Consider the following 26,073-nt stretch of genomic DNA (forward strand, 5'->3'; position numbering starts at 1 on the left):
GTTTAAATGCCTCCGCAGCTAACTCGTTTATAAATCAAATCTTTACTACGCTACCTACGCTATAGCTACCAAAACCAAAATCGGAGGCTTCTTTGTCGAACGTCACACCACCTAGAGGATTCCGAGACAAGCTCGTTGATACTTGTCGTACCAGCGCGTCCGCCAATTGTTAATGGATTGGTCGATCAGCTGGTTCACGAACACTTGGCAGGTGCTCGTACGGGCGCCAGGCTTGAGTCGCGCGCGAAGACCCTCGATCACCGCCTTCTTCCCGCCAGCAAAGCATGGTAAGTCAGCGTTGCCCACAAGCATCATCTCCACTAGCAGCACGATCTGGTCCATATTGCGACGCAAGGCCAGGTATGCACGGATGCACAGAGTCCGGAAGTAGCGGAACGACGAACTGCGCGGACCGCCCATCAGCTCAACGAACTCGTCCGTGAGCTTGAACGGTGCCCGCTCGAAGTTCCAGTTGCTGCCAGGGCTGTTGGTGAGCAAGAAGCCAAAGTCGATGTGGATCACATGACCGTCCGTGTCCACCAAGATGTTGCCGTTGTGGCGATCCTTGATCTGGAAAACGTAGCAGACGATCGAATAGGCTGCAAGGCTTTCGATAAAGTTTCGCTGTGCTCGAGCAAAGCCCGTGGTTTCCTTTTCACCATGAAGACGGGTGTAGAAGTCCCTAAAGTGATAACATGAAGCATAATTAGTCCAGCATTCATAGCAAAGTCGCGATCATTGAACGACTTACAGGAGTGTAGTATATCCAGGGTCGTTGCGCTTGAGAGAGTCGAGTGACACGGTGTCAGGAACTGCTTCGATGAGACCAGTCTTAGCTGACGTGGCGATCACGTTATATGGCCTACGTGCGATGAACAAAAGTCAATGCTTAGCTGCTCAAATAAACTGCAAGTGCGAACTGAAACTCACCTCAGCGAAAGAGGAAGGGAGTACTCGCGGAAAATCCGGTCGCACTGCGCAATGAGTTGCGCTGCAAACTGCTCCTGGCGCAGGTCGTCGTTGCTCTTGACGATCACGGATAGAAGTCTCCAGCCAGGGTGATCACCGAATGGTGATTCACGACGAATGCGCGCTTCCTTCTCGCTCCAGCGCTCACGGAACACGATCATCGGTTTTTCATCGTCATCAGACACCTCTAATTCCTCCTCGGCATCTGCCTCTAGTGCATCCGTGTCAGCCGCTTCCGCATCAGGCTCGTCATCAGTGAGACCATCTTCAAGATCGAACTTTTCTTTCCAAGCGGTAGGGTCGGCAAAGTCGAGGCTTACACTCAAATCACGCGGTCGTTGCTGAGGTAGAACCTCTTCCTGAGAGATGACTTCACTCTCGTTGACAGAAATGGCTAAGGGTTCTGGAATTCCTGCAACTTCGGCGCTGTCATTGGCGGGAAACAAAGGGTTGTCATTGCTGGCAGCAGTAGGGTTCAAGACATTCTCCTCCTGATCCACAGGAGGCTGCTCTACCGGTGCAGTGGTGGGCTTGCGAGAGAACCAAGACACAAACGAGGTCGGTTTTTCTGTCGGCTTCTCCACAGGCGAACGTTCAGGCTCGTATACAACACTTTCGTTGTCAGAAAAGAGTCCATCGTTGGAGTCTGTATCCTCGCCATCGGCGTCCTCAGCAACAGGGTCATCCGTGAGGCCCCCTTCACTTGACTCAAGCGAAGACACAGACTCAGTCGTTCCATCTGCGGGGTCGTCGTCGGAAGGAAGCGCCTCCTTCGACTCCGACTCTTCTCCGTCGGCTTCATCAGCCTCAAGATCGTCTGAAGTTCCATCTTCGCTAGGCTCAAGCGAGGAAGTCGATCCATCGACATTTACAGTATCCGCTTCGATGTTGGATTGAGGTTTCTTCGCAAAGAGAGACCCGAAAATACCAACTGATTCAGTAGCCACAGGCTTTGCCGCTCCACCCTCAATTGTTCCTGCACATTCTTCGCTGTTCAATTCGGTGGCCTCGCTCAGTTTCAGGTCGTCCTTAACCGTTACTGAGAGCTTAGCTGGCTCTGACGCATCAGCAGGCTTTTTCGAAAACAATGAGGAGAATATTCCGCTGCTCTGAGCAGGAACTGATGAAGGAGCAGACTTTTCCGATATCAAATCCTTGCGTTCCTCAGAGCTAGCAGGTGCACCCTCGGTATCTGCAGCCGATCCATCCTGCTTTTCACTTGATCCTGAAGAAGCGGGCATCTGAACCTGGGGAGTATCGAGTTCGGCCTTCGGCTTCCTGGAAAAGATCGACGAAAAGATACCACCATTTGCACTGGGTACAACAGCTGCTTCTGATGTCGGTAAGGCTGAGTCCGCTGAGTCCGCTGACTCCGTAGACTCAGTCTCGTCGGCTTCCAATTTGCTCCCTGCATTCTGTTCGATATCATCGCTGCATTCATGCCATTCCACTTCATCGCTCTCCAGTGTCGGTACCACTTTGCTAACTTCAGCAGCCGCCTCAGTATGAGTATCAATGCTAGTTGGTTCACCGTCCTCGGCCTCATCTGCAACAGCTTCTTTCTTAGCCCTGTCCTTGGTTTGCTCCAGCCCACCCTTTTCCGCAACTTTCGCTGACGTGAGCTCCTGGGCCTGAACAGTATTGCACTCTTCATCAGCCTCATATTGTGCCTTCTTCGAGAACCACGATGAGTAAAAGCTGTCAAACTGTCCACCAGATCGAGCCGACGCGCTCGAAGAATAGTCTTTGATGCTGCGGCGGCGGGGCCTCGGCAAGTTCCATTGACCCAGCCGATCCTGCTGCTCTTCTTCTGCTCTGTGCAGATCCTCGTCTTCCTGAACGCTCTTTCTGGGTTTTCGACCGGCTTCCTCTTTCTCGTCGTCACCATCTTCACCATCCAATACATCATCCGTTGGTACGTCGCCATCTTCTTGTAGTGCAATCGACGATTCCACAGGTGTTGGGGCGATTTCCTCTTCGATTTCAGGTAGCGGGGATGCCACGCTCGGCGACGGCACGAAGCTCAACTCGCTTTCAGGCGACGTGCTGCTTGACATGGGAGAATCATCCAGTGGCAAATGCAGATCCGCGTCGGAGTTTGTGAACGGAAGCTTGAGCGAGAAGACTCGGGACTGGTTGCGGCTGGCCTTCGACTTCCTCCGCTTCCGCTGCTTCTTCGACCCTGCCTTAGGCGACTGGGCCGAGTAGTCCAGCACCTCTACACAGAGGAAGTAGGGCACGCGCTCCTTGGTGGAAAACGTGAAGCATTCGTCCACCTGGATGCCCTTTACGCGGTGGTAGGAGTTGCCGATCGGTAGATAAATCACGTCGGACGGCAGCATCTGCTCCTGAATCTCGCTCAATCCCTTGCGTAGCTCTGCGTTCCTCTGCGGCCTGGGCGCGGGGATGAGCTGCTCCGCCAGATCCGTGAGTGCCTCGACGAACTTGGGCGTCTGTCTGTAGAGCTCGATCTGCTGTAAGTTCCCCTCGTCCGTGCGGGCCTCGTCCTGGATCGAGTTCCTCTTGCTGAGCAGGTGTCCCGCAAACGACTCGTCCGTGTCGAGCGCGGCCGAGTCCAGCTCGTTGTCCGACGGGAAGACGGTGGATCTCCTGCGCTGCAAGTTGTCGGGCTTGGCGGCCGACACCTCCTCTACGCAAAGTCCACTGTTCATCAGCAGCGCCGGCACGCCCGCGCGCCTGCCGATGGCCGTGAGCAGGTCGGAGTTCTCCTGGTCCTGCGCCGCCGTGACGCTCAGGTACTCGGACTGGTACTCCCTGGCGTCGTCGCAGAAGGAGCGGAGGAACCACGTGAGCCGGTGGGCAAACGGCAGCGAGTCGCCGCTGCGCGACATGAGGAAGCACTCGAGCTGGTGCTGCTTGGCGTAGTTGCCGTGCAGCAGGAAGGTGCAGAGCTGCGGGATGTAGAACTCGAGCTCGGCCGCGTTGGCGTCGTAGCTGCTGTAGAGCTGCGCCACCACGTCCTGGTGCGCGTAGAGCTTGAGCAGCAGGTGGAACGCGTCCTCCTGCTCGCGTCTGTGGTCGTCTGCTGTCTGTGCTGAGCCTCTGCTGCCTGCGAGGCGGTCCATGGCGCTGCGCAGCTTCTCGTCCCAGAACACGCGGAACTTCTCGCAGTCTGGCGGCGGCTGCGGGCTGCTCGCCACCAGCAGCGCCGCCGAGTCTCTGGGCGTGGAGGACGCGGAGGACGTGCGGGTGGTGTCGGCCGTGCCCGAGCGCGCCTTGGTCTTGGGCTTGGGCCTGCGGAACACGGAGCTGCGCACCTTGGCGGGCAGCGCCAGCAGCGAGAAGCGCGGCTCGGACGAGCTGGACGTGCGCCAGTCGCTGTCCGCGTCGCCCAGCGCCCAGTCCTCGGCGCTCTGGTTGTCGTCGCTGCTCTCCTCGTTCACGGGCAGGCGCCGCGTCGGCCGCGGGGGCGGCGGCGGCATCTTCGTGACCCCCATGGACGGAGGTGCGCGGGTCTCTCGAGAGGGAATACCGGTATGCATGGCGTCCTGCCTGCAGTCTGCCAGGATGGGTACGCGGTCGGGTCAGTTTTTGATCGCAGGTGCACCTGTGTGCGCGAGACGGGGCGCCTGCGCCTGTCACGCTATAGAGAGACCGAGTGTGGCCCCCCGCTTCTGGCGACCGCGTTTGAAGTGAGCAGACCAGGGCTAGGGAAGTACCACGAATCCGGTACTTCCCGCGTAACGGCTGGCCGGTCTTTCTCGGTATCGGCGGTTGACCTGTAAATGGCATGTTGGGCCCTTGGGGCGGAACGAGCCTGATGCGCCCGATGGGGCTGCACTGCGCTGCGCTGCGCACTGCGGTGGGAGCAGTGTGGATAAAGCCGCACTCTTGCGGCTTTATTTCGTCCAGGGCTCTGTCGCGATTTGCTAGATAAAGCCGCAAGCAAATTCAAAAAGCCGAATAGAGCCGACCCTATAAAGCCGAAGATAACTCCGCGAGATTGGCTATACAACGGTATACGAGAGGCTATACCTACTTGTATACTCGGCTAATTTGTGTGAGGTTTGTGTTTCGGAAAGTTCCTGCTCAGGTGAGCACCACAACACAACCCCCCCTCAAGTCAGTGTTGGATAAAGCCGCGGCTTTATTTTCGGCTTTTCGGCTTTATCGATTTTTTAGCCGATCGGCTTTATAATTTAGCCGCGGCTTTATCGATAAAGCCGCGGCTTTATTTGTGGGGCAAGTGGCGGCCAATATCCGGACATTACCGGACAAATCGTACCTAATTGGGCTGTCGGAGCTGGCCGTGGAAACTCCAGCCGTCGAAACACTATCACTGACGTCATCCCCCCGATGTCGGGTCCTCGCCACATTGGGCCTGGGTATAGGCCGCAGGGCGCTGCGCATCAACGCTTCGTGAAGAGTAACACATTCAAAGGGAGGAGGGGCAACCTTGCTCAGTGTGACTGCCTCAAGGAAGTACTCACAACGCTTGAGGTGGCTCACATAGTTGGTATCTCGCCCTATGACGATCTTGGGCGCGGGTGCAGGATCAGATCTTTGTTCGTCGCCGTAAGCTACATGACAATGCTTGCACCAAAGCTGGAGCCTGTCGCCCTTCTTCGGTAAGCCCGTCTCAATGAACTGCTGCCGCTCGTAGCCCTGGAGGCGCCCCATCGTGCCAGGGTAGGCTTGTTGTATGAGTAGGCTGGCTGTATACTGATTTGGACGGGAACTTGAGGGGGGTTGTCTTGTGGTGCTCACCTGAGCAGGAACTTTCCGAAACACAAACCCCACACAAATTAGCCGAGTATACAAGTAGGTATAGCCTCTCGTATACCGTTGTATAGCCAATCTCGCGGAGTTATCTTCGGCTTTATAGGGCCGGCTCTATTCGGCTTTTTGAATTTGCTTGCGGCTTTATCTAGCAAATCGCGACAGAGCCCTGGACGAAATAAAGCCGCAAGGGTGCGGCTTTATCCACACTGCTCAAGTTCCCGTCCAAATCAGTATACAGCCAGCCTACTCATACAAGCCTACCCTGGCACGATGGGGCGCCTCCAGGGCTACGAGCGGCAGCAGTTCATTGAGACGGGCTTACCGAAGAAGGGCGACAGGCTCCAGCTTTGGTGCAAGCATTGTCATGTAGCTTACGGCGACGAACAAAGATCTGATCCTGCACCCGCGCCCAAGATCGTCATAGGGCGAGATACCAACTATGTGAGCCACCTCAAGCGTTGTGAGTACTTCCTTGAGGCAGTCACACTGAGCAAGGTTGCCCCTCCTCCCTTTGAATGTGTTACTCTTCACGAAGCGTTGATGCGCAGCGCCCTGCGGCCTATACCCAGACCCAATGTGGCGAGGACCCGACATCGGGGGGATGACGTCAGTGATAGTGTTTCGACGGCTGGAGTTTCCACGGCCAGCTCCGACAAACGTCAGCGCTATATTCGCGAGTTTTTTGACAATGTATTTACAGATGATGATCTTGCTGAGTTTGAACGACTACTTATCCATTTTCAAGCGGACAACTGCTTACCCGACCGTTTCATTGAACGAAAGTCCACGCGCCGTCTGTTCATCTTTCTAAACAAGGCCTGTCTCAAAGCTCTTCCAAAGCGGCGTGAATTGGGAGGGCGTATTCTGGATAAATACAGCACGGTTGCAGAAGAAGATGAACTCAGCAAGCTACGGACAAGACAAAAGTACAGTGGGGGGCGAGTTAATTTTTTATCTGATGTGTGGCAAAACATTGCCAAAGCTCATTTGTTAGGATGTCAGCTCGCATTGTTTGGAATTGTAGCTACGTTTGGACTGTATCCAACTGGAGCACGACACGATGGTATTGCGATTGCCCAGGAAATGGAGAAAGTGATGAAAACTGTGGAGGCTAAGGGCTGGAAAATTGGAGGAGTCGTGACAGATGATGCGGGTCAATGCGGCCGCGCGCGACGCATTTTAGCGCTTCGTCACCCTCGAGTGGCGTTTATTCACTGCTTTGCTCACGACATTAATAACTTGGTAAAGGCAGTCTTGAATTCAGCATACCGCAAGCTCACCAAGCAGGCATCATTAGCTACAGTAACGCTAAACGCATCGTCGTCTAAGTGGTTGGTTCGCGCACAAGCTATAGTTACAGAAACGTACGGAAAACCTCTCGGTTTTATAAACCTTTGTGAAACTCGTTGGAACAGTATGCAAGGATGCTTCGCATCGCTTTTGCGTGTTCGAAATGCACTACAGCAATTTACACTTAGATACATTGATGATGTAGAATTTCCGGAGCCACTGAAAATTTTTCGCGAATCAAGCTTTTGGAGTAACCTGACTGCTGCAGAAGAGGTCATTCGTCCGCTCTCAAATGTCTCCTACAAATTGCAGCGTGATGAAAATACGCTCGCCGACGTTGTTGAATCCTATCGTGATATTTATCGCGGGTTTTTGAATGATTTTGATAACCTGGGTCTGGTTTCCCTTCTAGAGAAAAGGTGGAACCGATGTGAGCAGCCATTAATGCTGCTTGCATTATTCCTACACCCGCGGCATGTACGATTGGCTGTGGCAATTCATAAGGAAGCCCCTCCACTACGCTTTCTTGAGCGGCTGTGTGGCTATGGTATTTATTACTATCGACGGTACTTCGAAATTGATGGTCTTGATGAAATAAAATACTTGGCTGCAGATTTGCATGCGTGGTACCGCGGCAAATTCGTTGATGAAGCTATTGTCCGCTTCAACGGCGATGTTGCACAGTACTGGAGCTTTGCATCTGATTTGAGACCTACTTCGAAGCTGCCCGACCTAGCAGCAGTCATTCTCTCAATTGCTGTAAATACAGCTACCTGCGAGCGGTATTTTAGCGAACTTGCAAGTATACATACTGCTATCAAGAATAGGATGAAAGTTGACAAGGCACGCAAGCTGTCGCTTGTGCGGAAAGCAGTTAGGGAACTCGACAAAGCTGAAGATGCGGTGAATGAGTTCATGACTATCAAACGCATTGTTGTTGCAGCAGAGAGAAAACGTATCGGCAACTGTGACTCTGTTCCTGCATTGACGTTGGCGGAGATAGAGGAAAGTCAGGTGATTCAGCACCAGGAAACGCCCAGTTCAGAGACACCAGAGTATTGGCAGGACATCTTCGATGTTCTGGATTCGGAAGAAATCACCAGAAGACCTGATGCCGGCAATGAAGAATCTACGGCGGGTGAGGACCCACTAACACCTCCTAAGGATATTGAACAAACCGTATACAATGGATATGAAGAGGACATTCCGGAGGCAGATACAACAGAGTTCCCTAATACGAATGTGAAGACGTTCCCGTCCGAAACAAAGTTGACTGGCCTTAGGGGGCAAACGTTTAGCCTGTCAACATTGTTTCCCACAGAGAAAACATTTGGGTTAGCCCCTTACGTAACTAGATTTGAATAAAAGCAGTACTTGATCAACGCCACAAAACGGAGAACTGTCCAGTAGTAGTGCAGCAATCTGAATTCGTTCACATCCACGCCCTTGATCGCCATCCGGGTCGTGGGGGAGTCCGTGTAGCCGCCCTTAGCCTTGCTGGAGTCCGAGTGTATCACGGTGGCGTTCTTCACGTTCGACAACGTGTTCTGCACGTACTTGGCGTCCGGCACCAGCCCCTTCAGGCCGATGATGGTCTTGATGCGAATGCCGTTGTCGCTGTTCTCGATCTGCACCGACAGGACCTGCACGGTCGTAGACTGGTCCACAGCGTTGCCGCCCAGCGAGCCGATGGAGATGCCGTGCCGACGCAACAGTAGCTGTTGCTGAAGACCGTGTTAGCGCTCGACTGCATGGCCAGGTAGTCGTCCTGGTTGTAGATCTTGTTTCCTGTGATGGTGACGTGGGTGTTCTTGGTCAGGTCGAAGCTGTCCGTGTTCTTAGAGATGCCGTTGCCGGTGCGGTTGTCGATGGTCAAGCCCCTCAACATCATGTCCTTGGATGTCACGATGCTGGATGTGCGGAACGGCATCTTCTCGGTGGTGAAGCCCGACACCATCGAGCTGATGGCGTTCTTCAGTTTGAATAACACCGGCCGCGCGATCGACTAACCCTGCTCCCAGTACCACGAGCCCTGGCCATCCAGGACGCCGGAGCCCTTGACCGTCAGGTCCGCGCCGCTCACGCGCACCAGCGGACCCTCCCACTCCAGTGTGCTGAACCTCGAGGTGCTCACGAACTCGATGGTGGCGCCGGTCTTGGGCAGGCCCAGCGTGATGCCGGCAGAAACCGTCAGCGAGTCCACACGGGAGCAACTCCGACCCAAGAGCTAGTTCAAGATGTGCCCCCTCTTGAACGTCACACTCAGACGCCTGAGCAAGTGCGCCAGAGTTAGTCCCGCGAGGTGGAAATGAGAAATGAGGTCGAGCAGCGCTCAACGAGATGGAGCGCAACACGCTTGAGACACCGTGGCCGTGGTTTGAGTTGGAGGCCGTCCGTTGCCGATGATTCAGAAAACGTTCGGGTTCAGGATGCCCGAGAGCACCAGGTGGAACTTGTTCTCCAGCGCGGTGTGGCCCGCGTAGGAGCCGCCGGCCTCCCGCAAGAGCTCGGTGGTGGCGCGATTCTCCTTCTTTCCGCTGTGTAATCTACAAAATATAACAAGCCCAATTAGGTACGATTTGTCCGGTAATGTCCGGATATTGGCCGCCACTTGCCCCACAAATAAAGCCGCGGCTTTATCGATAAAGCCGCGGCTAAATTATAAAGCCGATCGGCTAAAAAATCGATAAAGCCGAAAAGCCGAAAATAAAGCCGCGGCTTTATCCAACACTGGTGGGAGCCCACGGCCACCTTCACCTGCGGCTAGCCTCGGATGGGCAGGACCAGCCTCAGCGCCGCGTCTTTCCGCTGCCTGCGCCGAGTGGTGATTACCGACCCGTTGCAGCTGCAACAGCGTGCATAAGAATAGGGCGCGTTGCTTGGCTAGCGCGCCGTCGAGCCAGCGCCAGCGTTGTTGTTGTTGACGACGCCGCCGGCGATGCCTCTCCTCGGGCTGGGCCCCAGACGAAGCAGTGCTCCAGGCGGCGAGAACGATTTTTCTCACCGCTCCAATCCCGGCCGCGTGCCGCGCCAACGACGACGCCAGCGCGCCCGTCGCGGGCGGCAGGGCAACAGCTCACTTACTCACGCCGGTGGTTGCCAACAGCAACCAACGCGAGCGTTAGCCCCGAAAACTTTCGTGTGTTCACGGGCGCTGATATTCCTCGCCGGACATGTCGCCAGCGCGGTCATCCCCGTTACTGGCGACACCGTGCCGCGCTAACGCCGAGAAAGCGCATTGACGACAGCAACAACGGGGACTAAAACAGGACTAAATTTGGTCCCGATGCACTAAACATAGCCCTCTCTTTTTCGTCCAACCGCGTCGCTTCCCGTCCGTCATTGGTCGAAACCTATCTCCCCGATTCAATGACCTGGCACTATCCGCGGTACGGAGTCCACCACGTGGCAGTTCAACCTTGGGCTTGCTTGCACCAGTGCCGCGTCATTTCCTCTTCGGTCCGAGCTTCCGAGCTGCCTTCCACCGCGCGCGTGACCATGATCGACTCGGTGCAGAGCGGCTGCTACGCGGCGCTGATCTCGCTCATGCTGGCGTCCAACTTCGTGCTGATCCCCGTGCCCGTGCAGCTCATCACGTCGGCCGCCGCCATCGTGTACATCGGCTCGACGCTGTCGCTCAAGCTCAAGCACGCGCGCGAGGCCAGCGGCGAGAAGAACGAGGAGGTGATGAAGGCCGAGGACGCCTACATGTTCCCGCTGCTGGGGTCTGGCGTGCTGCTGGGGCTCTACATCCTCTTCAAGGTGTTCGACAAGGACCTGGTGAACCTGCTGCTGACCTCGTACTTCGCGCTCATCGGCGCCTACAGCCTCACGGAGGCCTTCAGCCCGCTGATCTCGCGCCTGCTCTTCAAGGGCAGCCCCAAGGTCTTCACGCACAACATGAAGGTGCCGTTCTACGGCGTGTACAAGCTGGAGCTGTCCACGGCCTGGATGCTCACCTTCGTGTTCGCCGCCGCCTTCGCCGCTGCCTGGTTCCAGACGAAGCACTACCTGCTCAACAACATCTTCGGCATCTCGCTGTCCATCAAGGGCATTGAGTCGCTGTCACTCGGCAGCTTCAAGGTGGGCGCCATCCTGCTCTGCGGCCTCTTCTTCTACGACATCTTCTGGGTCTTCGGCACGGACGTCATGGTCACGGTGGCCACGTCCTTCGACGCCCCCATTAAGCTCATCTTCCCGCGCGAGTTCGCCACAGAGACGGAGAAGCAAAAGAACTCGATCCTCGGTCTGGGTGACATTGTCATCCCCGGCATCTTCGTGGCGCTGCTGCTGCGCTACGACGCGCACCGCGCCAACGTGACCAGCAGCGAGCAGAGCTTCCCCAAGCCGTTCTTCCACGTGAACCTGGTGTTCTACGTCCTGGGCCTGGTGGCTACGGTCGCCGTCATGTTTATCTTCAACGCCGCGCAGCCGGCGCTGCTGTACCTGGTGCCAGCGTGTCTGGGCTCGGCGCTCGTGACTGCGCTTGTGCGCGGCGAGTTCAAGGAGCTACTCGCGTACTCGGAGGAGGAAGAGGAGGAGGAGGACAGTGACAAGGACGACAAGAAGGACGACAAGGAGGACAAGAAGTCCAAATAAGACAGTCGAACCGACATTTGGTAGAGCTATCGTAATGTGATCGTCTTGATTCCGCTTCAGTTTACATTCCGGTGCTGTACGTGTTTGGCACGGCAGAAAAAGGTCTTCGCGGTACATATACATGTTCCGCTTGCAGTTGGTAGACGAATACGTCGAACTCTCGCTTACCGGTATGCCCTTTGCGGCATACGTACAGGTAAGCGATTCACCTTGACTTCGGATCGGAAATATCTCCCATTTCGGATGCTGATGTCGGCTTTGGGTCAGCCGATTTTTGGCGATGATATCGGGATATCTCAGGCAGGAAGGCCTGCAAGATGCAAGCCTGCTCTGATGAAGAATCCATGTTTGCAGTGAAGCTACTTTGTGTCGATCAGCTGTGAGCCATAGAACTGCGGTGTTGGGCATGTATCCATGCGATGTGGGTACATTTCCCGCTCCAACAAGCACGTAGTGCTTGCAGGTCAGGTCTCTCACAGTCGAATTAACCTCCACCCGCCAAGTCGCTCACCATGGCTAACTTCGTGCAGAATGGTTGCTACGCAGCTTTGCTTGCGTTCATACTGGCCCCCCAGCTGGTCGTAGTGCCAGTGTCTGTGCAAGTCGTCTCGGCTGCTGTCGTGGTCATGTTCATCACTTCAACGCTAAGCCTGGCGGTCAAGCTGAAATTGGCAACCGGCGAGGATACCGTGATCATCAAGGGCAAGGGCACCTTCCTGTTCCCGCTGCAGGTTGCGGGCCTCCAGCTGCTGCTCTGCGCTTTCTTCACGTTGCTTGACAAGGATCCGGTGAAGCTAGTATCCACGCCATACCTCGCGATCGTCGGCGTCTACACAATCGCGGAAGCCGCGAGCCCACTGCTGGCCAATCTGCTCTTCAAAGGCAGTACCAACGCGTACACGCACATCGTCAAGCTGCCGTTCTACGGCGTGTACAAGCTGGAGCTATCCACGGCCTGGATGCTTTCGTTCGCACTGGCCTCAGTCTTCGCAGTCGCCTGGTTGTCGACCAAGCACTATCTGCTGGACAATGCCTTCTTGATCCTGCTGATCGCCAAGTGCACGATGTTGCTGGCTGTCGGCAGCCTCGAGACGAGTGTCGTGCTGGTCTGCAACGTGTTGCTGAGCTACAGCGAGCCAGCGCTCTCAGTCTTGCTCCCCAGCGCCATCTTGTCGCTCTCGATCCGGTACGACGCGCACCACGCCAACGTGGTCAGCAGTGTGGCCGCGTTCCCCACTCCATCCTTCCGCTTGAACCTGCTGCTCTATCTCTTTGGTCTGGCGGCTGCGATGGCAGCCATGTTCGTCTTGGACGCCGCGCAGCCGACGCTGCAGTGCGTGGGGCCTGCGTGTCTGGGCTTGGTGCTGCACTTCCTGGTCGGCCCCGTGTTCGGCTCCACCTCCGAGGACACCAGCGACAAGGACGCCAGCAGCGTGCTGTAGTTGCCGCGCGTGTTCGGTAGAAACAGGTCCGCGCGGTACTGTACGCGCATGTAGGTAGGTGCTTGCCCCGTAGACGAACAGCTTGAACACGCCCGCACTCCGTAGCCATCCATCGCAAATAGATGGCAGCTACTAGTATAAATAAGCCGATCCATCCAAAACCCATACACCACCAGATCCGAGGCGCAGAGCAGCGCGGTCAACGGAGGGCGGGCAAGCCTCCGCGGCAGACTCCCGAGAGGTCAGCGGCGACCGATATCTTGCCGGTGCAGCTCACCCAAGTGCTCATTCACACCCGCCGCGGTTCTTTTTTTTCGCGGCTGTTTCGCCAAAGACCGGACGCCCACGCGGCTCAGTCTCAGAACCGCCGCGTGGTGAGCAAGCCTCCTCCTTCCTGCCTCTTCCTGCCTCAAGCGAGCGATGCCCCCGCACTTCGGGTAGGCGCACGGCCGTTTTGCGCCGGCGTTTCTCCCCCCGCCACGTACCATAACTGACGCTTAATTTGTGTGTGTGTGCAGACAGGAAGCGACGATGAAGCGCGCGTCTGACGCGGAGCAGCCCGCCCCCCACGAGGACGACGTGCTGCTGCGCGTGGCGGCCAAGGGCGGCCCGCTGCTGCTGCACGTGGACACGGACCCGGGCGCGGCGCTGGCGCTGCGCTCCGCCGAGCGCTACGTGGTGGACCACCCGGACAAGCCCGCGGCGGCCGCGCAGGCCGTGGCCGTGGCGCCGTCGCCCGCGCTGCGGCGCAAGCGCGACGTGCTGCGCCAGGTGTCCATGCGCCTGTACCTCAAGGGCAAGCACGTGGCCGACGACGTGCTGCGCAACGTGGCGCCCGCGCGTCTGGCCGACGCCGAGCAGGTCTGCGGCCACGCGCAGTCGAGTCTGGAGCACGAGATCCGCAACTCGCGCAAGACGCGCAAGCACCTGTGGCTGCCCAAGACGCAGGACGACTCGGCGCTGCTGGTCTCCACCACGAGCCCGCACAAGGGGGCGGCGCAGAGCGGCCGGGACCAGTCGGCCGTGCAGGAGTTCTTCCTCTCGCGCGTCACGGACCCCACCTCGTACTTCTACCGCTTCCACTACGACGACTACCACCACCTGGCCCCGCAGAAGGCCGAGGTGCAGCTCGTGGACGTGCAGTGGCTCAAGCCGCACGAGCAGATCGTGAGCTGGGAGCGCGTCAACGGCCTGCGCAAGGCCACGCTGTCCTGGGACGCGTACACGGAGCCGCTGCTGGTGGACGTCAAGACCGGCGCCATCCTGGACGGCCACCACCGCTACAATGTGGCGTTGCAGCTGCGTCTCAAACAGGTGCCTGCTGTGCTGGTGGACTACTTGGGCGACAACACCATTCACGTGGACGTCTGGCCCGGATGTGGACGCTCGCAGCTGACCAAGGAGGAGGTGATCGCCATGTCGCTGTCGCCCGACGTGTTCCCGCCCAAGACGAGTCGCCACAGGTTCACGGAGAGCCTGCCGCCCATTTCCATCCCGCTCTCGGTGCTGCGTCAGCCGCCTACTCCGATCGAGGAGATCACGCAGGCTACCGCACCCGTGTCCAGCGATGCGATGCAGACGGAGACACTGCGCTCGCTGCAGCGCAAACCCAGTCTGCAGCAAGTGTCGATCCGCTTGATCTGTGGCGCGCAGAACCTGGCGACGTCGGTGACTAAGAGCCTTTTCCGGGGACGGCTGCGCTCCATTGACCGCGTCCGCGAGTCGACCCAGATGGACTTGATGAGGCGACCATCATACGACCCGAAGGACTTCTTCAATGCTATCCGTGAAAACGACCCGACGTCGAGCTTCTGCCGACAGAAGGCCGCAACGTTGGAGGACCTTCTGTCGGACGATAAGGAGCGGCGCCAAAAGTTTTTCTTGACCCGTATTGCAGACCCCACGTCGTACTTCTACAAGTATCATTTCGACGCTCGTCCGCAGCGTCAGCCGAAGAAGCTGGTGGTGCATGTTGCGTCGCTGCGCTGGCTGAAGGCGCACGAGCATGTCGTGAGCTGGGACCGCGTCGATGGGCTGCGTCGCGCTACTGTGCGCTGGAATGCTTACCTAGAACCGCTGCTTGTCGACAGAGCAACGGGTGCCATCCTGGACGGCCACCACCGCTACAATGTGGGGCTGCAGCTCGAGCTGGAATGCGTACCGGTGGTATTGGTGGACTACCTGGAGGACGACACGATTACAGTGGACGTCTGGCCGAAGTGCGGCCGAGACTCGCTCACGAAGCAGGAGGTGATCGACATGTCGCTGTCCGATGAACTTTTCCCGCCCAAGACAAGTCGCCACTCGTTCTCGGATGACCTGCCGCCCATTTCAGTGCCGTTGGAGCGTCTGCGGAAGGCGATTGACACTAACTACGTCCCGTTTTAGTTCTCACTCGCGGAGGAAATGGAAGAGATATGAATTTGCAAGTATACATACATTGATGAATAATTTCGTGAGGTGGTTGATGTGGCATTAAGACCTGTTCGCCTGACCATTTAGCCGAGCAGTTTAGGGACCGGACAATTTCCAACTTCACACGACAGGTAAATTCCAAGAGTAGCCGAGTCATCCTGCGAGATTCCAGCATCGTTCAGCCGCTTCTTCTGTATCATTTTTAAGCAAAGCTAGGGCTTCGCGGGGTAGCGCGCCTAGTTTTTTGTAACTCGTGTTGCAAGATCACATTTAAGTTGCTAACCAAGATTCAGTTGTCCAAGTAGATGCCCATTGTTCCAGCGCACCCACGCACATCTGCTGCGAGATGGGAGTATCATTCTTCTGGTGTTCCCAGTTTAATCGTTTGAGGGCACTCCAGCAGCCATACCTGCCGCTAGCTGTAAAAGACTGCGTTTTTAAACGCAGTCTTTACTCATCTTAACATTTAAAAATGTTAAAAGACGAGTGCGGTTTTCAAATGTCCAAAAGCATTCTTGTAGTGAAGTACGGTAGTTAGTCGATATTCAATGTCATTAACTGGTGAATGGTCTTTCACGGTCATCGTCGAATCAAAACTACCTAAAGCAGGCGATACGAGGCTTTTAGTTCGCCATAGACGGACTGCTGGGGACAACAGTGATTTGGATGGGTGCTTGCTGTTGGGCCTCGTGGCGATTCCTGACTCGCTGACGAGCACGGTCCGCGAGCATTTTGAGCTTCTTGGTGATGAAGGCCTTGGCTGCCACGGCTTGAAGACGCGACTGCTGGGCCTTCGAGTTCCAAACGTCGACGATGTCGTGCACGTACTTGTCGCTCTCGTCTTCAATTTCTTCCTGTAGGAGCTCCTCCAAAACGTCTTCAAGCGAGGCGATGCCCTCAAACACGACGTGCGGCGGAATGGGTTGGCTATTACGCCAGCAGGAGGCCACCAGCTCCGTCTCCTTGGTGACCAGTGCGATATGGGAGCGGCCCTTCTGAAACTCGTTCAGGATCGAGTAGCATGAACCACTAGGCGACACCAGGATGGGCTTACGGAGCACCAGGTCCCTAATCGGGCGAGCATCGTCCGGGTCCAGCACGATGAGCTTCTTAACAATCAGCAGACCCACGATATTGGATTTGCGGGTCTCGTACACAGGGATACGGCTGTGGCCAGAGGCCAAAATGTCCGCCAGAGTATCCCGGTCGAGCCTGGTGTCGATCTCGAGCATGTAGATCTGGCTCATGGGCAACATGACCTCCGTCACGGTCTTGGACGACAGATCCAGGGCGCCGTGGATGATAGTCACTTCGTCCACGTTCAGCTTGGTGCCCGTGGCCATGGCCTGTTGGCGACGGCGCTTGCGCTGATTCGGCGTCTCGACTTGGACATCCACGTCGATCTCCGCCTCCGGCTCGGGGTTGAGAAGCGGCTGCTGGCGCATAGAGTTCGGCGACATGAGCACGCTGCTGCGAGCGCTGCTGGTGCGGGACGACTCCATCTCGTAGTCGCAGAGGCGCGATTCGACGAAGCTCTGGCGCATGGCCTCGCTCTCTCTCTGCAGCGCCACGAGCGCCTTGAGCTCGTTGCGCTTGTACTGCGCGGCGTTGTGGTCGGCGCCAATCCACCAGTCCAGCAGCTTGCTGATGGGGTAGGCGATGGGGAACACCACGGCCATGAGCACCTTGACGCCGGGCGTGAGCGCCGCGGCGATGCGCAGCTGGCTGGGGCCCGTGAAGATGGCGGACGGGATGATCTCGCCGAACATGAGCACGCACGTGACCGACAGCACGATGGACACGCCCTCGGGCACGAGCTTGTCCAGGAAGATGGGCAGTGCCTCGTTGGCGGTGGCATTCACGACCAGCAGCGTGACCAGCAGCAGGTGGTGGCGCTCCAGCACGGGGCGCACCTTGCGCGCGCACTGCTTCTCGAGCTCCGAGCCCTCCAGTTCCAGGATGCGCACGTTGAGCATGTCGAGCGACACGAGGCCCATGGTCAGGCCGGCCATCAGGCCTGCCGCGCACACGAGCAGCAGGCAGACGCAGAGGTACATCCAGAACGACGTGGGGTCACATGATGGCGACAGGTACTCGCATGCTTCGGAGGCCATAAGCGGGTGAGAACGCGGCGGGGGTGGAGGGGGCAGGCGCTGGGCTGCTAAGCTTGGACTTGGGCGGTGGCAGGGGACTGCAGGAAGCCACGTGCGCTCGAGGTGGCGAATTAGAAAGTGAAGTCAAGTCGGAGGTTGTCAACTTTTGGGGCGCTTGATACTGGACAGAGCAGGGAGTCCCCTGTCTCACGAAGGAATTAAATCGGACTTAGCGGGGATGGGCGGAATTCAGCATAGAAGGCACGCATGCAAGTGCCTATCCCGTCGGTGGTCTGGTGGTGAGTCAACCTCTCTAGTGCTGCTGCGGTGTTCGGCGTGCAGGTGCCGGCTGGAAGCGGCTAGAGTCTCGTGCTGGTATTTTTCATTTGTTTACAGTATTTCGCTTGCTTTTCTTAGTGGTACCAACAAAAAGCACGCCCGAGATCGATGGATGCTGGGGGCTCTGATGAGTGTACGGTACCTAAAGGTCACGATGGGGCACAGTGCTACCGTCGACAGAGTTCCGTCACGATGGTCACGAGCACTTCAACTACTTATGTAACACCGCACATTATCGACGACAATGGTGGTTGGCGCGACGCGACGCTGCGTGGCGGTCTCCGTTGCGACCGTCGGCAGCTCGGTCTTCGGTTGCGTCACGCGTTTGCAAACGACCGAACATCGGGTTGCTCGTGACGAAAAATAAAAAAGTTAACTTTGAAGCATACAGTGTGCAAACGAAGCCACGCTTCTGACCGCGCTGCTGATAGTGAAGCGGTCCTATCTAGCCTTCCTTCGGTGCAGCGACTTGTAAGCACGCGACAAAAGTCTGTTTGCCCTAATGAAGGAATTTCAGCACAGACCGACTGGTACAGCCGCAGCTAAGCATGCAATACACATCTCCGAGATTCGCTGCACGCAGTAAAGCACCCTCGACCGATTCGGCCCAGTCTTATAGAGAAAGTCGAGGATATCCGCACTGTTCCCACGTAACGCGCACTGAAATACTGCGTCAACAAAATCGGGTGATATGCCGCCTTCTCGTACAGAAATTCCACCGCTTCAGCGGAGCTGCAGACCGCGGTTTCCAGGAAATCATGGCTGAACAACTCGGGGCCGAAGCATTCCTTCGAATACAAGAACTGTAACACTCCGACTTGGTTGTCGTCGACCACACACTTGACGCTGCACGTTTATAAAAGCTTTGACGAATAAATCCGGAGATTTAACGATTTTTCCATCTAGGATCAACAACCCCCAGGTTCCCAGTTTTGGCAGCCGCAAGACATCCAGCCAGGGATCACGAAAATACAATATAAATCAACAGAAACTGATCAAGGAAAATATTTAGTGTTTGACCTACTTCGTGGTGAAAAAATAAATAACTGAATAAGATAACATGCTACAATAAAAAACACCTCAAGTCAAGGTTACTATGCGCTACTGTACACTATTTCCCAATCAAGATGCCAAGTTTCCCAGCCAGGCTGCCGTTTGTGGGGTACCTAATTCAACGACACACAAATTTTAATTTAGGCGACAGAAAGTGGGAAAACGGCGGTTTTCCCAGACTTCCCTATCGTCATCCCACCAAATTGCAAAACTCACCAGATGCATGATCGACCTGTGATATTGCATACATTGGTGGAGGGCACTTGCTCAGCATAATGACCCTGAATCGTGTAAATCGTGGTTAATTCACGTACAGCAACGGACAGAATGTAACTGCCAGCCTTGGTTGAACAGTGACGAAAGTGCATTGAACCCTATTGGTTAAAATGTTTCTTTCAAGATTTGACAATCCTAAAAATTATGATTCGAATTAAAGCAAAATAAGGAGGCAGCTATATTTTGCTAAAAGTTAGTTAGAAGGGCTTTGTTAACCCCTTGAACGCGAAGCCTTTTCAGCGCCCCCATCGGTCGAATTATCGTGCATGTCAAGGGGTGCGGTTACTATAATGAAACCAAGATGTTTTGGTATCGTGTATATTGGATAGGCACACCGTAAACCTACTCCTACAAATCCGGCTCCTCGCTTATCATGTATCGCCCCGCTAATGATACGCGTTTAACGTGTAACTTGTATGTACCAAGACAAAATAAGTCCATTTCGGCGATAAAACCAGGATGGACAGGAACAAAGCTGTACCAAAGCTGTGCAAAGTCGCAATAAAAATACCCAGATGTTTGCACCGGACGTTGTGACAGAGCAATATGTATTGAAAAGGGACAGAATCAAGGACATACTCTTTGCTTACTCCGCGGTGCTAGCAGTGCGTGCTCGCTTTTACTGGCGGGGGCCGCCCGTTGTCGACCCTTCGTCGGAAGCCGCATCCTCTTCTTCTGCAGCGCCCTCAACAGACAGCACCGCCGGCGTCCGAGCTCGAATGTTGCGCTTCCTCGCTCTCTTCGACAGAAGGGTTCCGTTCCGCCACGCTTTATGCCATATCTCGAAGCACGACATGGCTGCTCCGTTGTGCTTGTGGCGAACTTTATCGCAGAGGAACACGCGCCAAGCCATCGGCTTCTTCGAGGAGGTCTTCAACTTGCAGTCGCTGCAATAGAGCGACGAGTCGCCGCCTTTTGCGTCATCGGTGCCCTTCAGCAACGAGCACACCTTGCAAGCTCGCGTCCGCCGCTTTCGGCCTGCTTGGTTGTTGCCTGGGCGCCACTCGTCATTTGGAACAGGAACATGTCCTCCATTTCGTGGCTGCGCTGGGGCCTTCGACGGCGTTGCTTGGGCGTCCTCAGCACTCAACACCCCCTCCCAGTCGTCCTCCGTCAGCTGACAGAGTTCCAAGTGCAGCTTCTTCCGGAACTTGACGTGGCTCATCTTCTTCAATCCGTCCGCCGCTCGCCGCGCGTTGTACACAATGTAGGCGTTGATTATAGCGAGATCTACGAGCCCCAAGAAAAGAAACTTGTAATACTTCTTGTATTTGATGGCAAGCTGCAATGAATACCTGTTTGGCATGTACATACATGATTAGCATATTTGATAAGATGTACATACAGGATATCAGTAGTTGCCGCTGCAGACGAAGTTGATCGTGCACGTCCACGCCGCCCATTAGTGTTTGGTAATCCTTCAGCACTCGTGGACAAGCAACATCGGATTGTTGGCCAGATAGTTTGTCACACACAGGTCTCGGGCAGTGATGTCTTCAGTCTTTTGGAGCTCTTCTCTTATCTGGTCTTGTGTCTTCGGCTTGAAGTCGGGGTGCTTCTTCTTGCGGGCTTCCTGCTTAGCGCATTTGCCTTCAATCCTTTCCTCCATCTTCTCCCTAAAGTTGCCGTTGCTCGTAGTTGCTATGTCCTCCCAAAGCGTTGGCTGAGCAAAGAAAAAGAACGCACCAGACGGTGTAGATGCAGCTATCAACGATCGAGAAGTAGGTCCATATTCTCCATCATACAGCCTAGGGTAGTATGTCTGCATTGAGTTGGCTGGGCGGGGCTCGTATGGCTCCATGAGATAGTCGTACGGGGTTTGCTGGATGAGCGGCTTCCGGCCACGTTTGGTAATCGTCTCGAGCAGCTCCTTGGGCACATTACTACCAGCAAGCTGATCAGCACCTCCGGCAGCTATAAGTAGCTCCGGGTCAAACATGATAGCTGGGTCGTACCGCAGTTCTGGTTGTGCAGGGCCGTCCTCGTCAAGATTCACACACGGTTCGCCGTCTTCAGTAAGCGCATCATCACCCCAGCCAGTGCCTTCGTCGTTTTCACCGTCCGAGTCGAGTGTTGAGTACTTCACATTGCCGTCTGTTTCGCTCTCTGTCGGTTTGTTAGCATGTATATACATATTAGCAACGTCACTTATCGTGTATATACATCTTCGGCTCACCTCGCTCAACCTCAACTTCTTCTTTCATTTCCTCATCAAGTATCATCGCTCGTTCATCGAAGCGAGGAGTAACATCACTCTCAGCAACAGTCGCGACTGCACCAACGAATTCGTCGTCCAAGCGGCGGCGGGTTTGAAGCGATGCGGCTACACGATAACAAAGAAATACAAGATAATTAGACACACTGAGTGTCATCGTTGCTGCATCTCCATCAGGCTCCGCCGAATCAGTACAAGATACTAGCGTAGTACAGGTTAAGCGATAATCAAAACGTGTATCATACAATGCCGTTGTCGGACCTTCGCTGGCTTCAGAGCTGCTTGCTTCGACGCTTGCCCGCCGCTGTTGCTTGCTTCTTTTGATCCGCTTTCGTTTCCCGGTGCTTCTCCTGGACTTTTTCGGGGGTGGGCTTTTCGTGTTGGTCGCCGTGGTCGCTGAAGTATCACTCGAGCCATGAGGAAGTCCCGTGGGTGAAGCAACATCTTGGGCCTTTGCAGTTAGTTCTAGGACATGCACGACAGGGAGGACGTTAGGAAGCGCTGTAATATGCAGGGCCGCGCAAACTTACCCCAGTCAATACGGTCGAGATAATTCATTAGTTCCTCCTCGCCCACGACGTAGTCCTGCCCGCGCACGCCCCCCTTTTTCTTCTTCCCAGACACGACGTACGTGAAGCTGTCCGATAAGCCGGTGGCCTTGCTGCTTCTCCAGCCAGCTTTGGTGAGCTGGCGCCATCGTGCCTGAAATGCCATCTGTGCTGCAGCCGGCGATTCTGAAACTGAGGGATACAAATGAGTGGCGGCTGCACTCACCTCTGAGAAGAAATAAAGATGAGCATGCACCATCACTGTACCTGTTGTTTCTTATACTTGAAGTTCGTACTATCTATGCCAAACCGTAAGTACTCGTCGGGAGGGAAAGGGTACGCCACCTACCCCACATTGACTTAAAATTTGTATACGGGCTTACTAATTTCAAGTCAAAAATCCTTAACGTGGACCGTACACGTTAAGGATTTTCTGGTAACATGTACGGTCCAGGCTGTCGCGTTTAAGGGGTTAAAAGCCCTCGTAAGATACAGCGCAACAAAATATTTAGCCAATGAAATGATTCCTAAATAATATTTTTAACCAATAGTCGTTGGTCTTGAAAAATGTAAATTTGTGGAGACCAGTCAGTAAAATGGAGGCAGCCAGCACGACGGAGGAGCCCCGGACACGGCTAATGCCTCGCCCTCGCAGCTTGTAGCTGTATCGGAACTGATATCGGCAGGTGTAGTGCTGACGAAGCGACATCGTAAGCACTACACCATCAAGAAGAAACGGGCTGTACTGCAGGCAACAAAGGGCAAGACTGAACGAGAGGCTGCTCGGTCCGAGGGAATCCCGCGCTGGACTCTGAACGACTGGAGGAAGGACTAGGAGAGCATCTTCGCGTACGAGAGGACCATCAAGCGTGCCATCAAGGCGTGGGAGTCTATCGATTCTACTACGGCTCTGTTCATAGCAGTGACAGGTGGCAGTTAGGTTGTCGGCAGTTGCATTCTGTCCGTTGCTGTAGACATTACCGTATTACGGCATATTAGCTGTTTTTAGCATATATACCAATCGTTTGGCCAGCAACCACATGCCAGTGGAGTATGTATGCAATACCACAAGGCGGTCATGCTTTTGGTGAGTTTTGCAACTTGGTGGGATGACGATCGGGCGATTTTTGCAAGACTGGGAAAAGCGCCGTTTTCTTGAAAATAGCCACTTTCTGTAGCCTAGAATTAAAATTTGTGATATATCTTTTTTCGGATCAACCGAGGGACAGGTCAAATTTGGATCAAATTTTGTCGCGAGACGGATCAAATTTTGGATCAAGTTTTGGGGATCAAAATAGGATCAAAAATGTTTTTTGGATCAAAATTGGAATCCAAGAAAATCGTTTTTAAAGAAAGGTCTATTCATGGACGTGTACATTATGGGCTGTTGTTCTTATCCCAGACAAATTATATATAGTGAATATGCAAATATGGGAGCTTGTATATTGTGCTAATAACATCACTGAAGTCAATAAAACCAGTTTAATGTCGCCATTCGTATCTTTATTACTAGTTGCATCAATATTGTCAGAGGCGCCTGTTCTCGTGGTGTTTATTTCACTTTCGTGCACACACTTTCACTGTTTCTATCAAACTACAAACTATCCTTCCTTCCGTCCAACCTCGTCTGCTGTGGAGTTTCTACGCCCCGCGTCGTCGCGTTCATCTCAAGAGTCTGGAGACACGGAAGTCTGGTCGGATTGTTCAAGCGATAGTACAGGCACTTCAACAGACCACTACAACCGCAACATAGACGAAGAAGAAACGAAGCATGAGGAAGATAAAACGAAGGAAGAAGAGTACGTCGAGTCAAGATTGAACGAAGAGTACATACCAAGTTCCGGTCCGGTTGTTTTCAGAGGGGTTTTCTACGCAAAATATTACACGACGACAACGACCACAAACTTCCGCACTAGATCTTACAAGCGGACCAAGTGCAAGGCCAAGCTCTACGTACGGGCAGACGGGGTTGTCACTCAGAAAGGTACTCACAAGGCGACCTGTAACCGAAACATAGTACGCGCCACTTAATTCCAAATACGTCAATTTTAGCGGCAGATATTCTGGAAGCAATTAACGAGCTCGCTGTTTGCCAACTGACTCTCCAACTGACTGCAGTTTGGGAGATTATCCGGGGTAGATTCTACAGAAACACAAACGCATTGGCAAGTTGTATCAACAAGCCTCAAGTTCAAGACCGGTTTTACCGTACGAAGATGAAAAGCTTCGGAAACGACATTTTCGTTGCGATAAAGACCGAACCATTGTGCAATGGTCTGGAAAACAATGACCTCAAGTTTTTCCAGTATCACGGCTCATACTATGAAGGACCGGTGCTTCACAATTTCATTATTTGGGGACATCCCGCTTAGCTGGATCGACTAAAGTCTCGGCAAACTTCGCTTTTTGTTGATGGCACGTTCAGGTCTGTGCCGTCAATATTCTACCAGCTGGTTATCGTCATGGTCTATGACGCGATCTCGAATTTGTACATTCACAGTTGCTATGCACTAACAACTGGTAAAACGACAAAATTTTACGATTTCGTGCTGCACCACACCAACGCTACGGTCGACATTTGTATGGATCCGGTGTATGTTTCGTGTGACTATGAACAAGCAATCATGAACGCAGTCAATCACCAGTTTCCGCGCTCGAAGATTATTGGACTTGAGTTAATTATACTTGAGTACACAAGTATAATATAAATCAAATAAAGACTCCAAGTGACTCAGTTTAGGTAAAATGAGAACTGTATTGTTTGTAAATTGATCTTCCTCCTAAATCTGCTAAAACTCTTTATCATCTATGAAAAGGTTGACAGCGGCTGCCCCGCCAATATGCACGTCTCTAATTGGTAGAAAGATGCTGCTTTCTACCAATAGGATCTTTGGGTAGGTCTGGACCACTCATTGTGGTGGTCCACTTCAATGTATCCATTGGTGTGACTTACACCAAGGTGAGGAAGTATCTAAAACTTTTAACAGATATTTTATCTGTTAAAATCACAAGTGGCTTGTAGCCACTTGTGCGTGTAACCCCGTTACACCATCCCCCCTTAAGGTTAGACGCGCGGGGTCCCCGCACGTCAATCTCTGAATTGACCATTCGTCAATTCTCCACGTTTGGAGAAGAAGCCCGCGCTCATACAACGATGAGCGCGCCCCAAGATAAGAAGAACCCGAAGGCGGTGGAGAGTCATCTCTCCATCGATGACTACTTCGAGCACCAGAAGGCGAAGTATGGCGACGTCGTCGACTTCGGCGACGATGATGAAGGCATGGAGGACGAGAAGGACTCGTCCTCAAAGCGTAAAGACTCAGTGTCGAGCGAATCGCTCGACCCTCACGCCAAGAACGTTCGCCCGCGTGAAGGGGACGAATCGGACGCTTCGAGTTCGAAGCGTTCGCGAACTGAGAGTGATACCCTACTCGCTTCCGCTGGGACTCTCAGTTCTCCGCGTGATTCCAAAGCTCAAGGCTCTCCGTGGATGCCGTCCGCGTCCGAGGTCTCGGACCGGTATGGGAACTCGGTACCTCCGAATGAGGTGCCGTTGTACGTATGCAGCGCCATCAAGGATGACGCTGTGGCTGCCGAACTGCACTTTAATGCGGAGACGCATCAAAGGCGCGATTACTACATCGGACTCTTTCATGAGCTCCGATGGTTTCAAAGCAAGAAGACCTCTTCTCGCAGCAAAGTGCCCGAGTGGCAGGCACTTTGTCAAGGTTGGAATGCTTTTGTTGAGAACTTCAACAAGAAGCCGAACGCTTACCGTGATCGGATTAAGCAAGCGCGTGATCGCTTCGAGAGGTACTCAAAGCGTGGAAAGCTGGAGCAACTCCATGTTGCTGCGGAGGAGGCTAACGTGCCGTGCGCTGTGCCCGAGGGCTTTCAGTGCGCGAAGTGTTTCCCAGGCGCGGTGCGCTTGAGCGACCGCGACCTGAACGGGTACACGTCGTTCCGTGTGCCCGAGAGTCTCAAAGAGCTCCGTGCTAAGTTCTTAGCACGTGAGGGTTCGGGCGCTGGCGATGATCGCAGCGCTCGCGTTACTTCCGCTGCGCCAGCGCGTACTGCTCCTCGTACGCCCT

The 26,073-nt window shown here is 54.5% G+C and overlaps 8 protein-coding genes across 8 annotated transcripts; 3 read left to right on the top strand and 5 right to left on the bottom strand.

The window, feature by feature from the left end:
• Positions 1–111: 111 nt before the first annotated feature.
• IUM83_09028 (Atypical/PI3K/PI4K protein kinase) lies at positions 112–4,427 on the bottom strand (the record flags this gene model as incomplete). The annotated part of the gene is made up of 3 exons (XM_067933442.1): positions 112–682; positions 752–862; positions 931–4,427. The coding sequence occupies 3 exons, from the start codon at positions 4,425–4,427 to the stop codon at positions 112–114; spliced, it is 4,179 nt and encodes a 1,392-aa protein (XP_067780956.1).
• Positions 4,428–8,345: 3,918 nt separating this feature from the next.
• IUM83_09029 (putative polygalacturonase) lies at positions 8,346–8,959 on the bottom strand (the record flags this gene model as incomplete). The annotated part of the gene is made up of 2 exons (XM_067933443.1): positions 8,346–8,645; positions 8,711–8,959. 2 exons carry the CDS (start codon positions 8,957–8,959, stop codon positions 8,346–8,348), a joined length of 549 nt encoding a protein of 182 aa, XP_067781001.1.
• Positions 8,960–9,007: 48 nt separating this feature from the next.
• On the bottom strand, positions 9,008–9,226 carry IUM83_09030 (putative polygalacturonase; the record flags this gene model as incomplete). The annotated part of the gene is made up of 1 exon (XM_067933444.1): positions 9,008–9,226. The coding sequence occupies one exon, from the start codon at positions 9,224–9,226 to the stop codon at positions 9,008–9,010; it is 219 nt and encodes a 72-aa protein (XP_067781107.1).
• A 1,274-nt stretch (positions 9,227–10,500) lies between these two features.
• Positions 10,501–11,601, top strand: IUM83_09031 (Aspartyl protease family A22B; the record flags this gene model as incomplete). Its single annotated transcript, XM_067933445.1, has 1 exon — positions 10,501–11,601. The coding sequence occupies one exon, from the start codon at positions 10,501–10,503 to the stop codon at positions 11,599–11,601; it is 1,101 nt and encodes a 366-aa protein (XP_067781006.1).
• Positions 11,602–12,113: 512 nt separating this feature from the next.
• On the top strand, positions 12,114–13,043 carry IUM83_09032 (Aspartyl protease family A22B; the record flags this gene model as incomplete). The annotated part of the gene is made up of 1 exon (XM_067933446.1): positions 12,114–13,043. One exon carries the CDS (start codon positions 12,114–12,116, stop codon positions 13,041–13,043), a length of 930 nt encoding a protein of 309 aa, XP_067781108.1.
• Positions 13,044–13,463: 420 nt separating this feature from the next.
• On the top strand, positions 13,464–15,431 carry IUM83_09033 (transcriptional regulator; the record flags this gene model as incomplete). Its single annotated transcript, XM_067933447.1, has 2 exons — positions 13,464–13,480; positions 13,562–15,431. The coding sequence occupies 2 exons, from the start codon at positions 13,464–13,466 to the stop codon at positions 15,429–15,431; spliced, it is 1,887 nt and encodes a 628-aa protein (XP_067781131.1).
• A 650-nt stretch (positions 15,432–16,081) lies between these two features.
• Positions 16,082–17,572, bottom strand: IUM83_09034 (DUF21 domain-containing protein; the record flags this gene model as incomplete). Its single annotated transcript, XM_067933448.1, has 1 exon — positions 16,082–17,572. One exon carries the CDS (start codon positions 17,570–17,572, stop codon positions 16,082–16,084), a length of 1,491 nt encoding a protein of 496 aa, XP_067781008.1.
• A 2,266-nt stretch (positions 17,573–19,838) lies between these two features.
• IUM83_09035 (Pol protein) lies at positions 19,839–22,148 on the bottom strand (the record flags this gene model as incomplete). Its single annotated transcript, XM_067933449.1, has 4 exons — positions 19,839–20,514; positions 20,695–21,325; positions 21,396–21,542; positions 21,965–22,148. 4 exons carry the CDS (start codon positions 22,146–22,148, stop codon positions 19,839–19,841), a joined length of 1,638 nt encoding a protein of 545 aa, XP_067781067.1.
• Positions 22,149–26,073: the final 3,925 nt, after the last annotated feature.

The sequence above is a fragment of the Phytophthora cinnamomi genome (genome assembly GCF_018691715.1).
Source record: "Phytophthora cinnamomi strain GKB4 chromosome Unknown Contig120, whole genome shotgun sequence".
In the NCBI taxonomy this organism is placed as follows: Eukaryota; Oomycota; class Peronosporomycetes; order Peronosporales; family Peronosporaceae; genus Phytophthora; species Phytophthora cinnamomi.